Below are 15,389 nucleotides of genomic sequence, written 5' to 3'. Positions count from 1 at the left end.
CAAGTTTATACACAGATACTCTCTAAGGGACACTGAAAATGATGCAAAGACTTTGCTACTTGTATGTGAGCCAAGTGATGACATTTTAGCAAACAAAAGCTGAGAGACCTACCTTTTGCTAAAGGCGAGCTCAGTGTGATGGCACCCAGTCTAGATTGATTTCACTCTTCAGATAAAGACCCTCAGATCTTTTTCTATGGAGAGAGATAATCACTAGTTTTGTCATAGTTCCAACCATTAGCGTAGTTTTTAAAAATGTGATGATTTACTCTTTTCTGACCTCCTTCAAGTAGTATATTTTCACCAAAAGTGAAAGCTTTGTTTCCTTAAATAGAGGAACTGAATCTGTGAATTGGAAAGAACTATAACTCATGCAAAATTTCCACTGTGAGGCACAGGGAAAGAGAGCTGGAAAGGACTGGGTTCATGTTTTTGACATTTTAAATGATAAACCCTGTAGTTTGACAGTCAAGACTAAGGGTCCAGGTCGTTTTAAGTATACAATCAGTAAAAACACATTAATAAGATACACAATAAATGGTCTATCAGGATTTAGTTTGAGGTGTTTTGGTGGCAGAGGGATTTTCCAAATGTAGAAACTATTTAGAACAAGATATATTTAAAAAAATCCTTTCAGTTTCTTGGCCTGTGTCGTCCTCTGGCTTAGATTACTGCTGCAATTTCACCAGAAGGCACATGCAAGGAAACCCGCATTTTTGTTTACACCTTCCTTTAATGGGCGGGCGGAGAATTTTCACCACAAAACAGAGGCACATATTTACGGGCGGTTTATGTACCGCGGAATACATACTGTATGTATATGCACACATACCACAGTGGTTATTGCCCATTGTCACCTTTATTGCACATATGTTTTAGTGTTCTTTGGTGATGTTTTCGGTGATTTAATGTCCTGTGGTTCACTGGGTGCACAGTTGGTTGTGCAGCCTGACAGTAGCAGGAATGAAGGACCTGCGGTACCTCTCCTTCACACACCGGGGGTGAATCAGTCGCTGGCTGATGCAGCTGTACAGAGCTGCATCAGCCAAATGTAAACGTAGACACACACAAAAATTGTGTGAAACAGTGAAAGCTGTGTGATAAATAATATTGCTGATGACATGTGGAGAACAAAAATCCATGTGGCTGGGCATTCAAAAGGTTACTGGTGAGGACAGTGACCAAACAAGTGGGTTTTTTTCTAAATTGGACCTAAAATGGGAAGAAATACTCAAGACTTGCTCAAAACGATGTCATTTCCATCTCGTATTTCCTATTCACAGGATACCTGTGTCCTCCGGTTGGCTCACACTGCAGCAAGCCCCTCACACATTCTGCCGTCCATATGGAAGATGGGACAGCGAGGATCGGCTAATCCCTTGAAACTCCATTACCTTTGCCTTTTTTTCTTTGCTCTCTTTATGTGGTGGGGGTCCTGTGATCAGGAATCAAAGTTTGAAGATCAGGTAAGAGGCCGGCAGCAGCTCGCAACCCCACCAAGCAGATTGCCTGCATCTGTGCTGACTGAGGACTGCTGCACACAAAGCATGAAAAGTGTGGATTCCGGGGGGCAAGAGCCTGCGTGGTGGGCTCTGCCGTCCCTGACCGGCCCAGGGAGAAAGGAACAACTCAGTCAGCAGTCCAAGGCCACTGGAGCGATGAAAAGATAATTCTCCCCCCCACCGCTGCTGGACCTCATGCAGCGTCAAATCATTTGTGAGCAGTGACACAGCCAGATTGGGCCGAAAGGATATGAGTGGGAAACTTCAAAACCTGCTCATGTTTCTGCAAACGTGAAAGGATTTGTATAACACATTCAGATTTGATGGACTTTCCCATGTTCATTCTGGACAGCCCTTTTTTGTTGACATGTTCAAATAATGAATCTCTTATGTGTAGATCCCTTATTCCCCCCTGCTCGCGACTCCTGTTCCTAGTTGTTGGGTAGGGATGCTGTGCGGACCATTCCATCGTCTGTTCCGAGCTTATGGAGAACCGCTGACTTGCTGGCTTTCAGGAACTAGGGTGAGTGGTTCTGCTTTTTTACTCCAAGCTGTCTGGAATTTTCAACTTTCAGAAGTGGAGAGGTATCTACAAACTTGATGCATTACTTTCTGTTTCCTCAGGACTGAAACTGTCACAATTATGTGATAAGAGGTCATCACAAGACAATAAGATGTGCTCACAGAGATAAGCTATTATCCTCTGATGAATCGCTGCTTGTCATCAGAACAATATCCAGCATCATTCTCATAACGTTGCTGCCAGAGCTACAGATTTTCTTAGATAATTCCATGTGACAGTCAGAACTTTTGCAACATAACGGAAATTTCCGAGGAAACCTTAGTCACTGACATTAGGACTATCTTAAGTTTTCCTCAGGATTTTTTTTCCTTATAATTGACTGGATGGATAGTTGAGTGGATAGTGTTTCTTACATTATGTCCATTTTCTTCTTCTACAGGGGCTGAAATGGAACATATATTTCTGATTCTTTTACTGTTTAGTAAGACTTCATCAATTGGAGCTCAATTCAATGGATACAACTGTGATGCCAACTTTCACAGCCGTTTCCCTGGTGAGGAACTAAGTGCACGGAATTTGCATGTTATCGTCTCTTAAAGACAAACTGGCATATATATATATATATATATATATATATATATATATATATATATATAATATATATATATATTTAATATATATATATTTAATATATATATATATATATAAGTTTGTTTTTCTTCTAAAGATTAAATCTTGTAAATTAAAAACAGCTGGAGTTTTTCCTCTGCCGATGTGAGGGTTTCGGGACAGAGTTTGTCGCATGTGTACAGACTAAAGCCCTCTGAGGCAAATTTGTGATTTGATGATTTTGGGCTATACAAAATAAAATGAATTTAAGTGAAGTAGTCACTTTAGAAAGTGAATGAAATTCAAAATGTGAGATTAATTAGTTTTGACAGCCTTCATTTTGATCCATATATATCTATATCTATAGATATAGTTATATATATCAAAAAGAATGAATAACCATTTCAATTCATTCATTTTAATAACCAAAATATATCAAACCTATTATCTTCATCTTGTGACTCATTTGATTACGGTCTGCACCTGTCCTGTGTGTGTTTTACAGCGGAGAGGGATATCAGTGTCTACTGTGGGGTGCAAACCATCACCCTCAAGATCAACTTCTGCCCTGTCCTCTTTTCTGGCTATACAGACACCGACATGGCCCTCAATGGTCGCCATGGGGACGCCCATTGCCGTGGTTTCATTAATAACAACACTTTTCCCACAGTGGTAATCTTTAGTATCAGCCTGGCAACTCTTGAGTCCTGTGGGAATTCCCTGGTGGTAAGAAAAGCAGGAATGGTGTAATTGTTTAGTAGAATTTGAAGGCAGTAGAACTGTCAGCATAACTGACACAGGTTGGAATTGGATTACATAACAAATAACTGTTATGGTCATACAGTCAGAAATGTTATAGTACAAATAGTTTTGAGAAAATATTGTCAAAGCTAATGAAAATATAGTTCACTTAAAGGCTGGGCTATGTAGTTTATTTGCCAAAAATTCTCATGAAAAGTATCACAGTCTCAAATGACTTAGTGTGACTGACTTTTTGTACAACAAAAAAAAACATTTTGTATGTTGAAGTGTACATGATGAACAATTACAAACTGAGGTAGAAAATTCTACAGCAAAAGGCCTCCCAGCTATTTGTGTCTTTATATGAGCTGGTTCATAGTATCCATGTTTAGATATGGACAAGTTTATCCTACAGATCGATAAATGGGCTGCTGTTCGGTCCTTGAGGCTGTCAGGGTGACAAGTTAAAACCAATCTAAGATTTAATGTGAATTTGTTTTGAGTAAGCTGTCTCTCCCCCAGCAATGAGCAATGGGACAGTTTCTGGATGGTCTTGGCTCAGATGAAAAGGGATTAAGTTTGTTAGTTAGTGAGGTGACTTAGTATGCTCTGTGCCGTATGGATTTTTATCATATCTGTTCCGGTCTGGTGTGCGCAAAGTGAGATGATGGTGGTTGGCTAAAGGCAGGAGGAGTGTCACTCATATTGGTTTTGTACACCTCAGGTCTCCACAGCTCAAGGACCTAACGCTTATGGCAACCTTTCACTGGTGCAGATAGGAAACATTTCAGGGTATATCGACACACCAGATCCTCCCACCATCATCAGCTACCTGCCAGGTCTGCTTTACAAGTTCAGCTGCAGTTACCCGCTTGAATACCTAGTGAACAACACACAGCTGGCCTCGTAAGTCTCACTTCCACTTTTACATTGGTTTGAACGGGCTCTAGTGGGTTGCTACAGAGTCAGCAAGCTATCCATTGAAATGAGTTAAACTGATTATCAAATTAACAAAACAAATAGGACGAGAAAAAGTTCTAGTTTTCAAATCTGTATTATCATTTCTTTTGTAAAAATGTTGGAATTATTCAATTCATTGTACCACCAATGTGAAAAACATTAAAGAACGCCTCCATTACATAATTAATGTACACTCTGTTTGTTTTCCACATTGGACAGAATATTTTTTTACTAATTTAGAGCAACTCCACCACAAAATGAGTCATAAAAAAACATGGAGCTGCATCTTCATCATGGAGCTGCATCATCAAAATGTTTAGTATCTCATATCTTTAGTGCTTAAGTTGTGTCCACCCCCTGTATCTAAAATTCACAGAATCTGGTAGGGAAATAAAAACATTTTCCACAGCCAATATTCACAACTTTGCTGAAAGTAAGCTAATATTGACAGTGCTAATAAGAGCGCTAATAACCGCAACAGTGTTGACCTTAGGGAGAATCAAAGGATAGGTGCTACACTTCATGATACCACCGCTGGCTGGGCCGATGTTATCAACTCTCCTCGGCTAGGTCAGCAGCGTGAGTGGCAGAGTGGCAGCCCTTAGCAAACCAATTTTCCTATTCCTATAACTTCATAACACAAGGTGTGACAAGTTTATTCCTCTTCATTAATATTGTGAATAGCAGCACGTAAAGCACCATCTGTGCTCATATCATTATTTTCATGTCAAAGAAAAAAAAGTACCATTCTGGCAATTGTCACTTTAAATATTGAAACCACCTTTCAAAAAGTTTCTGGCAGCCCTAATCTTTTCTTTCTCTTCATTGAAGGTCAGCAGCTGCAATCTCCGTAAAGGAAAGCAATGGTACTTTCATCAGCACGCTGAATCTACTGCTTTACAATGTAAGTTCACATCAGTCATGTCAAAATATGTTATTTTGCTGCACAGCAGGGGAGCTTATAGGCAGCTGCACTGGAGACAGAGTCATATACCAAAGCCGTAATGAGTCAGCAAGCGTCAAAGAGCATGCAACGCTTTGAACAAAGCAAGTTCAAACTTCTCTGAGGAGGATGATCAATGTATGAAACGGGAAGGTTCAGAAATTACCTTTAATCCTGTGATTGGAAAAGATTATACTCAATTGACATCCAAATTCATGTCAAGCCATATGCTAGATTTAGTCATTTAAACGGGGTAGGGGGCTACCAGACAATCAATGTGAAGGGGTTTGTGAATTCTAGTGCAGCTGAAAAAAAACACCTCGACAGGATGAAGGGAATGGGTCAGGAAATGCTGAAATGCTATTATGGTTTTTGTACAGGATTCAACATACATTCAGCAGTTGACCATCCCCATGGCAGGACTGACCTTAAAGACCCGAGTGTTTGCAGCCGTAAAAGCCACTAACCTGGATAGAAGGTATTCAATCAAAATCCATATCCATGAATAGGTCACTTACAAATACAAATGAAATACAAATAAAAGAAAGAAATCAAGCAAAATAGATGTGACTTGCAATGTGCTAACGACATAGAGAGAGCGTAAGAGACACCGAAAAATTAAGTGAAAAAGATATGTGATAAATAAGGTTACGATGAGCCAAGATGGACAGATTTGGGACTTTTGTAAAGGACATATCAGATGATGGTGTGTTCCTGCTGTCACAGGCAACACAACTACCACAACAACGGCACAAAAATATGTATGGAAATATAACGAGGCATATCTGTCTCTGGGCTTTACGCCCTATGGTCAACCAAGAAGAGAGATCCCAGTGTGTCTTAGAATACGGGCGACAGACAGTATGAAGCCCACTAAACTGACAAGACACATGGAAACCCACCACCCTGATCATGTGAACAAGCACCTTGAGTTTAAAAAAATAATAAAAAAACTCTAAAGGGCCGGAAGGGGCCTTTAAATGTTCCTATATGATCAAATAAGGGATCAACAGAACATTTTTGGGAACCACTGCTTTTATGCTACATGTATGTGATGGTGAAGCAAAGTAGGGATTGATGACACAACTCCATCACCTGCTTGAATGATTTTGTTCATCTGAGAAGAACCTTTGTGTTTTACTGCTCCAATTGATGATACATACAGTGCAGGGGTGTACCAATATAAAAGTCAGGACTTGACTCAGACTTTAAAGACTACTAAATTGTGAATTTACCAATTGGCCAATTTACAACAATGTTTCCTACAAATATGTCAATGTACTGCAAATTTGCAAAAAACACATCTATTACGATGGTATTACAATTAACATTTTCTATTACAATACATACAATGAATTCATGTTGCTCATTTAAAAGGTGAAGCTGGAAACCGGACTTAAAGCCTAGTTTATGCTTCTGGGTTTTCAGAGCGACGCTAGGAAACGCAGACGCAAGACCCCCTTGCGTGTCCCTTGCATGCCTTTTCACACCACCTTGCGTGCTTGCATGCGTTGACCCATTTTTCTAGGCTTGCGCCGAAAGGGACGCAAGCCTCCTGCAGCCCACAAGGCTGTGATTGGTCTGCTAACTACATCCTTTACGGATTATCACATTTCCGTTTTCATAGCACAATACCGCCATTATTAAAACAAAGAATGTTTACGAGAGAATGAATCAGATTGAAGACCTTTTGTCGGAAGAAATGCGTAAATATGACCACTTATACAACCCGTCATCAGCGGACTATAAGGACGCGTGGATGGCCTCTGATTCACGGAGGGAGATCTCCTCAAAAGTCGGTTTGTCGGTCGAGGGGAACAAAGTTGTGGAGGAAAATACGGGACAAATGTGTCCGCGATGAAAAGCATCAGTGGCGATGCACGGGGCAAGACGGATACACGTCTAGCTGCACAAGAAAAGGGTACGATTTATTGTAACGTACAAAGTAAAGAAAAAGGGAAAATTAGGTTTTTCCTCTTTTGAGGGTGCGGTTCAACGGGTTCGTTCGGCCTTCAGTCTCCTTCCTGCAGGAAGCACAAAAAACGGGATTTAACACTCATGCTCAAAAACGTTACTTGTTCTGGCGGTGAATTGCTTTGCAACACACGCAAGATAATGCACGCATGATAATATAATAATAACGATTATATATGAAGCGCTATCCCTCATAATTTATGTCTTTTCAGGAAACAACAATTTGGTTAATTAAATAAAACAACTTAAGAAAAAAGTTTGAGAAAATAATTATGAAATTCTAAGTTAGGTTTCGGAAATAAAACTGCTCAGTTAGGTTTTGGATAATATGATCAAAACACAAAAATGAATGTTTGAATTAAAACGTTGTGGTGGTTAGACAACAAATCCCAGGCTGAAAGATCATTAATTGTCGGACAAATACCTCCTTCTCCCCACACCCACTGAGTGTTTTGGTATTTTTATACTTCATAGTTTACAATAACATGAATTACATACAAAACAATGTGAGGAATATGTATATAAGTATGGCTAAAAATACCGGTTGAGACCAGCTTGCATTTTCAACAACCAAAAATTTCGCGACCCCCCTGCAGTACCTCCGCGGACCCCCTGTTGAAGACCTCTGCTATAGATAAAAAGGGCATGCACATGTATCATAATAAGATCATACCAGTTGCAACAAGTCCTAGTGCCACTTCCTCCATATCTGCGCATCCATAGACCACGTCTTTCCAGTGTGTCCTCACAACTCCACTTTGACTAACCTAGGTAAGCACCTTTTAATGCCCATTCAAATTTCTGCCTAGCTCCAGTACTTCAAAACCACCACGCTTTCAACCAGTTCCTCATCAAGGGCCTGAAAAATGTTCCCACAACCATAGATCCCTTTCTAATGCAAAAATGATATTATTTTATATTGATATTTTGCTGTTTGGCTCACCTTCCGCTGAAAGAGTTGTCCTGAACCCTGTAAGAAGACCTCAGGTGGATTATGAAATAAATTATTATTTGAATAATTTCCCTGTCCTCCTCAATGTCACCATTCAATTGGGTCCCCCTGGCATTCCAATATTGGCAGAGGGCCCATCCACATCCTTTGAATCCCTCTTGACACAAAGTATTTTATGGATTATGGATTTCTTGTTTAAAAGATTGTAATAGACAGCTCCATCTGTCGACCCAATACAAAGATCTTCATAAGAAGACCTGAACATTGTGCCGTCAGTGTTTGAAGAGTCGTGATCATTACTGATTACATGCTAATAGTGCCAGGACCTATATATTATTTAAATGTGTCTACTAACTTTTGGGATATTCATTTCCTGTCAGACATCCTTTAGTTAGTTGCACATTTTATTGGCTTATATAAAAAAAAGGGTATTTTCCAATCACTATCTATATGATCTCAATTGCATTTGAATTCACCTCTGCATTTACAAATTTTTAATGTTGAATAGATGGAATGTTTTAATGGACTACTGTTACACCACACCCTCTGGAAACCCCAACGATGACCTCCGCTACGATCTTTTCTTTAGGTAACTTAAAATGTAAAACAGATCTATGATTTTGTTACGTTCTATTTGTGTTTCTGTTTCTAATAACATTTTCTGATTTTCCCTCCAGCTGTGAAAAAGATGCCCAGACGTCCGTTTTTGAAAATGGGAAGAGCCAAATGGGCCGCTTTGCCTTTGAAGTATTCCGCTTTGTAAAGCACAAGAATCAGAAGATGTCCACAGTCTTCCTACACTGTGTCACCAAACTGTGTCGAGCAGATGACTGTCCAATGCTCATGCCAGTGAGAACAAGACTTTCATACATGCATGAAATATTATTACGTTAAATATGTTTAATATTTATAAAGATTTATTATTTAAGATATAAAAATATATATTTTGTCAATATCTCTCATACTCCCACCTACGACTCCATGTTATGTCGGAAGCATGTACGAATCAGACTTCAAATTTCCCAGCCATCAAACATATACTCATACACATCAATGGTTGAAAGTAACCAAGTTCATTTTCTCTAGTACAATTTTACGTTCTTGTAATTGATTTGAGTATTTACATTTACTATTAGCTTCCACACCACTAGATTTCAGAAGGAAATGTACTTTTTACTTCACTAGACCTTTCTGACTACAAGAACTGATTTTGGTGTAGCACAGAGTGATTCTGAATGACTATTTGGGCCTTTGCTTCTGTAGTTACATTATTGTAATGATACTTATAAGTAAAGGAATTGAGTACTTTAACCACTGATAACCAGACAAAATCAATCAATTAGAATGCCAAGCCATCCTTAAGTTTCTATGAACGAAAATCTGAACTTCAAGTAATCATTCAACAAATGATTACATTACACATCAAGTAGCTGACGCTTTTATCCAAACCGACTTAAAATAAGTGCATTTCATCCATAAGGATACAAACCCAGAAGAACAATAAACAAGAAAATGCAATTTCATCAAATAAGCCGATTTACAACTTGGTATAGATAAGAGCTATTAGAAGTACAATTTCAGTGCTACAATTTGTTTAGTGTTTTTTAGTCAAGATATAGTCTGAAAAGGTGTGTCTTTAGTTTGTGGCAGAAGATGTAAAGACTCTCTGCGGTCCTGATGTCATCAGAGAGCTCATTCCACCATTTAGGAGCCAGGACAGCAAAGAGTCGTGATCATTACTGATTACATGCTAATAGTGCCAGGACCTATATATTATTTAAATGTGTCTACTAACTTTTGGGATATTCATTTCCTGTCAGACATCCTTTAGTTAGTCGCACATTTTATTGGCTTATATAAAAAAAAGGGTATTTTCCAATGGCAGATATTATTAAAGAGCAGGCCATTTGTATTCCTCCGGCAGGCATTGGTTTATAAAAACGTAACAAACTACGGTTTGATTCTTGCATCAGCAGATATTCCCTCAATCTTCTTAATTTTTTTGATTATAGAAATTGATGAGAAAGAAAATAATGAGTTATTGCAACACATTCTACCACCGTATCTCTTTTGGCCTTTTTACAGATCTGTGGCAGCAGGAAAAAGAGAGATGTTGAGGGAAACAAATTAAACACTGCATCTGGAAATGCTGTCCTAACCGCCGGGCCAATCATCACTCGGAGTGGTAAAGTTTTGGATATTCCTTTCTCTCAGGGACTTTTTGCTGCCAACCAAAAAGACACTGATCTTTTAAACATAATCCAAACAGCACTGTAACTGCCTAAGGAGCCTTTTCTTCCTAACTGGTACCCAATACATGAAGCCATGCTCACACTAGTTCTAGTTCTGTGCCGATTTAGCCAAAATGTGCACCCTCCCAACAATCAGAACCTTGATACCTACCAGATTATTTGGTAATGTGAGCCTTTTACAAATCAGATTTGAAACCTCCCAGTGTGCAGCCTTTTTTGAGCAGTCCTGCTAATATCCAACAGCAGCTGAGGTATTATTATGAATCCCACTGCTTTTTGCTGATAAGACCAGCCCTGTTCCGCATTCAAGTGCTAGGATTGGCCAGGCGTCCATGTCTGCAAAGGGTCTGGTGACTGCATGTGTTTGGATCCTAACCATGTGTCCATGCTGACCCTAACTATCTCCACTGTTTGCATGCCACGACATTTCCCTGAAGGGTTCGAGCATACTAAAATGATTGCGTTCTAAATAGCACTTATATATATTGAATTTTTGACGTAAGCTCAGTATATTTTGTTTACATTTTCTTGCCTGAGAGATCAGTTTTCTGTGTTTGTTGCGGCAATCTTAATAATGGCTTGTAGCTCTTAGTATTACAATATTTTAGATCTGAGAAAGCAAATTCTGTGAACATGGACCTTATGTGTGTGACGCAACCTAATTTCAAAATTCCTTGAATTTGAAAACTTGTAGTTTGAACCCCGCTTGAGCTTTTTTAATTATTTCAAACTCTATAAGTATTCTTTTTGTTCCATGTGTTTTTTTTAACTGAATCGATTTTCAGAATTTTACATTCATAAGTGTTTGAAACCTCAAGTGGTTGATTGATGGTGATAAGTTACGTATATGTATCTGGGCTACCTAGAGGGTTAGAGAGTGCTGGAAGCCGTCCTATTGACTCATGTGCTGTACAAGAAATGAGCAACACAAAACAGGACAGTTAAGTTTCACTGTTCCACTCAAATGTCCTTTTTTTCACAGATGAAACCCCAACCAACAATTCTCAACTGGGTAAGCACGTAACTGAGTAAGCCATTTTAAATAGTAAAAGCCTCCAAAACAGGAAAAAGTCTCCCATTCCCTTTGAGACTATTATACAATATAATCCTGTCATATCTGATAGGTGTTATATCTCCCTAGCCGTTACACATTTTTTGCTCTTTTATATTGCTTCACAACACCAGAAACAGTGATTTGTTGCAACTGAGTAATACAAGCAGAGAATGTACTTTTGAGGTGAGATCCAAACATCAACCAACAATCAGCTGTTGCTGCAGCTGTTGCTGATTGTTAGATTCTGATTTCACCTGTTTTGATTCTAATATTGTTGATAAAATTTGCAGTTATGATAATTTTTTCTTTCCCCTGATTGTTCCATGATGTTGTTTTGAATTTTGCTGAATTATTTTCTGCTACCACCACCATAGGTGAACTGGAAAATATATAATCTTGACATTTCAAGGTTGTGTAATTTAGCTTTAAAAGAAAAACACTCTTTGCATCACTAATACTGAGATTATATTTTTTTAATTGGACATTCAAGTTGATGTGTTAAAAGGTGGAAGAAATTAGAACATATTTGATTGCCTCTTTGTGTTTTTGTTGTTCTAGCCCATCTGAAAACTCCAGTGTTTCAGATAAACACAGTGACAAGCGCGCTCATCTCCGGAGTGATCATTCTGGCCGTCATGAGTGTTTGCTTTTTCATCTTCTCCCTCACTCTCCTCAAAGGGAAAAGTGCTCCTGTCAGTACCCTATCTGGAGTCCGAAACCCAGCCTTCAACTGAGGACGTAAGGCAACTCATTGCAGACCTCCACAACCGAAACTAATCAGCGAGTGGAAAACATGGCGTATATAGTCATCTTGACAAGAGAATGAAAGCTAAATGTTGATGTAGATTTGTGCAATGCGCATTAGTGTAGAAGTAAAGCCTTTTATGTTGTCCCGTACTTTGTGTTTCAGCCTTGTGGCAGGCTAGGCCTCAACCTGCCTGTAATTTTTTGTTATGCAGCTTTGACCGATATTAATTAAATACCTCAGCTATACAGATTTAAAATGCAGGGTATAGGATGAATTTAAAAGGTTTACATTTAGGTAGTGTGTGATCTGGTCTGTTGGTAACACTCCCTGCTTGGAGACTAAAATATGAGAACACCTCATTTTGATAAATATATCTTGAGTGAATGAGGGACTTTAATTTAAAATAAGTTTAAAATCTTTAATAAAGCTATTCAGTGAACTAACAGAAATCACCAGGCTTGGATCTAAGCGTAATGTTTTCTCAACATAAAATCTAACTTTTAAAAGTGTATTTTTATAATAATTGGAATAACTCTGCAATTTATTAATATTGCTACAGTCTTGTAATTAATCATTTGAGAAGTCTGTTCTATCTAAATATGTATTTAACTCATTCTTAAAATTGTTTCTGAAAAAGGAAAGTTTAATTCGTACATGTGCCCAATTTACCCATTTAATTGTGTATAACTCTTATAAACTCTTATGATGCTAGTGATGATCTATTCCTGAAATGTACCAATTGTGTACAATTGTGCATATTGCAAATATTACGCTGTAACTTGTGATTAAAACATGCCCGGTGTCATATTTCTAAACATACAGTATGAATTTCCTCATGAACCCAATTGGAGATTTTTAATCGAAGACAATACGGAGGATGAAAACTGGTCATTCTTTCCTACCTTTATCATTAATTGTCAATAGAAACCAATTCATTTATATTTGAACCGCAAAAAGCATGCATAGAAGGGGGAATTGAGCAGCATATCCTCAGGAACAGGGCAATCCAAGTTGCTTAAAGGACAGGACCCAGAGGAAATGGGGAGACAGGGCCTGCAAATATCAGAATGAGTGGATGTTGGGAAAATTCAAATACGGTTCAGCGTGAGTGGACAGAAGGTCTGTAACAGACTCTGGAGTCCAGACACACACGTTTTACCTCTAGTCTCTCCGACAAAGTTCTTCTCTCAAACTGGTCTTGGATGAGAGAATGTACCGAGTTCGGGTCAGGTCTTCTTCGAAGGACACTGCCGTAATCGCTATTGTTATGTTGTTAAACGGCGTGTCGTGAAACTCGCCCTGAAGAGTGCGCAGTGTAGGGCGGCGAAGGGCGAGCCCAAATCTGAAATTATATGACACTCATTAACTAAACTGCTTCTTCGCCGCTTGGGACCTTGCTCGAGCTCAACTGAAACATGCAGACATGCAGGTGAGGAGAGGACGTGCAGGAAATGCATATATTTTGCAGAGATCTTAATTTACAAATATCACTGGGTATATTCCATGTTTCAAAAACACAAAGACACATATTGACTATTTGTTAACTGTATTTTTAATGTAATTTTAAAAAAATGATAATCTTTTTGTGGCTCAAGGTGAGATGGTGGGGCCACGTCCCATTGCCCTCTATGGACCAGCCACCACTGGTTCTGATGTGCAAAAATCAATTTATATGTTATTGGTGAAGAAATAAATCAAGATAAAAACTTTTTTTGAGAATTGCCTGAAAATCACTAACAGGGCTTCAGGCTGTAACGAGGGGTCGGAAGCATGTGGATCCATGTGCAGATTATCGGGCAAGAGTCAGGGCAGGCAGCAAAGCAGTCAAAGTTCCCGAGGGAGAGATCCCCAAGGCAGGCAGAGTAGAGTCAACAGTGGTTTAATAATCCAACATCATTCACAGAAGGGTCACAGACTATCAAGGTAAACGCTTGGAAATGTCAGCATATGACAGAGTATGAGAGTGAATGCTGCTTGAGTAAAGCGGATAATGGAAAACACCTGTACCGGTGATTAGTCTCATTATGGGGTGCATGGGAAATGGAGTGCGGGAAGTCAATACTCAGGTAATGGTGCCCTCCGGTGGCCATCAGAGAGAGCCATAGAGGTCTGATTCATGACACGAATCCTATAAAACATGGAAATACCAGGCTTTACGTGATAACCCAGAACGTTTTACTTTGACAGAGTGAAGATAAACTACTCTAAGAGATGCTTTTCTGCAGGGTCAAGAGTGACATTGGCTTAACCCTCCCTAACCCCCAAAACCTAAACGGGGGTTTGTCTGAGGCACTTATGCTAGCCGTATCTCGCAAAAAAAAAAGCAGATTAAATTCCTAATTTCCTCAAGGTTTGTCTGAAAGAAATGTAACTGATATCGCTGTATTTAGTGTATTCTGTGCTACTTGTTGGAATGCTGTTCAAGGATTCCAGAATCTTTACTGTTGGAATGCTGCTTGAGCATGTGGTGCCTCACAGGGGACAGCTCCTCATGAACATGAACGAGAGGAGCAGGGAGTTTAGAGTTGACGTGGATGCTGCACGGGAGAACAACGATAAGGACCCAAATGATAACCACAGATGCCAGTATACGGTAACCAAATTTATTTTTAAGAACAGTGGAGATGGTTGTGGATTTCCGGCGGAACAGAGCCCCACCCTCCCCCATCACCCTGTGTGACTCCCCCGTCACTATTGTGGATTCCTTCCGCTCCATCATCACCCAGGACCTCAAGTGGGAGCTGAACATCAGCTCCATCACCAAGAAGGCTCAGCAGAGGTTGTTCTTCCTGAGGCAGCTGAAGAAATTCAACCTGCCAAAGACGATGATGATCCACTTCTACACGGCCATCATCGAGTCCATCCTCTGCTCCTCCATCACCGTCTGGTACGCTGCAGCCACAGCCAAGGACAAGGGCAGGCTGCAGCGTGTCATCCGCTCTGCAGAGAGGGTGATCGGCTGCAATCTGCCGTCCCTGCAGGACTTCGCTTCCAGGTCTCTGAAGCGTGCTAAAAAGATTGTGGCCGACCCCTCTCACCCCGGACAAAAACTGTTTGTGCCCCTTCCATCTGGCAGGAGGCTGAAGTCCATCAGGACTAAGACCTCCCGCCACACGAACAGTTTCTTCCCG

The 15,389-nt window shown here is 39.7% G+C and overlaps 1 protein-coding gene across 1 annotated transcript; it reads left to right on the top strand.

Annotated features, from left to right (window-relative positions):
- Window positions 1–1,865: 1,865 nt before the first annotated feature.
- zpld1a (zona pellucida-like domain containing 1a) lies at window positions 1,866–13,077 on the top strand. Its single transcript, XM_040183226.2, has 11 exons — window positions 1,866–2,025; window positions 2,465–2,578; window positions 3,140–3,360; window positions 4,100–4,281; window positions 5,167–5,239; window positions 5,659–5,756; window positions 8,713–8,793; window positions 8,882–9,053; window positions 10,290–10,389; window positions 11,439–11,468; window positions 12,069–13,077. Exons 2-11 carry the CDS (start codon window positions 2,473–2,475, stop codon window positions 12,242–12,244), a joined length of 1,239 nt encoding a protein of 412 aa, XP_040039160.1. The 5' UTR covers window positions 1,866–2,025; window positions 2,465–2,472; the 3' UTR covers window positions 12,245–13,077.
- The last annotated feature ends 2,312 nt before the right edge of the window (window positions 13,078–15,389 follow it).

Source organism: Gasterosteus aculeatus, chromosome 7 (genome assembly GCF_964276395.1).
Source record: "Gasterosteus aculeatus chromosome 7, fGasAcu3.hap1.1, whole genome shotgun sequence".
NCBI lineage: Eukaryota > Metazoa > Chordata > Actinopteri > Perciformes > Gasterosteidae > Gasterosteus > Gasterosteus aculeatus.
This window is presented reverse-complemented; position numbering and strand designations above follow the sequence as displayed.

What these genes read in the sequence shown, in the direction of transcription:
- zpld1a (XM_040183226.2), top strand. Translation starts at nt 2,473, where the DNA reads ATGGAACATATATTTCTGATTCTTTTACTGTTTAGTAAGACTTCATCA. An exon ending in CTTTCACAGCCGTTTCCCTG is followed by an intron (nt 2,579 to 3,139) that starts GTGAGGAACTAA and finishes TGTGTTTTACAG; the next exon opens with CGGAGAGGGATATCAGTGTC. An exon ending in TGAATCTACTGCTTTACAAT is followed by an intron (nt 5,240 to 5,658) that starts GTAAGTTCACAT and finishes GTTTTTGTACAG; the next exon opens with GATTCAACATACATTCAGCA.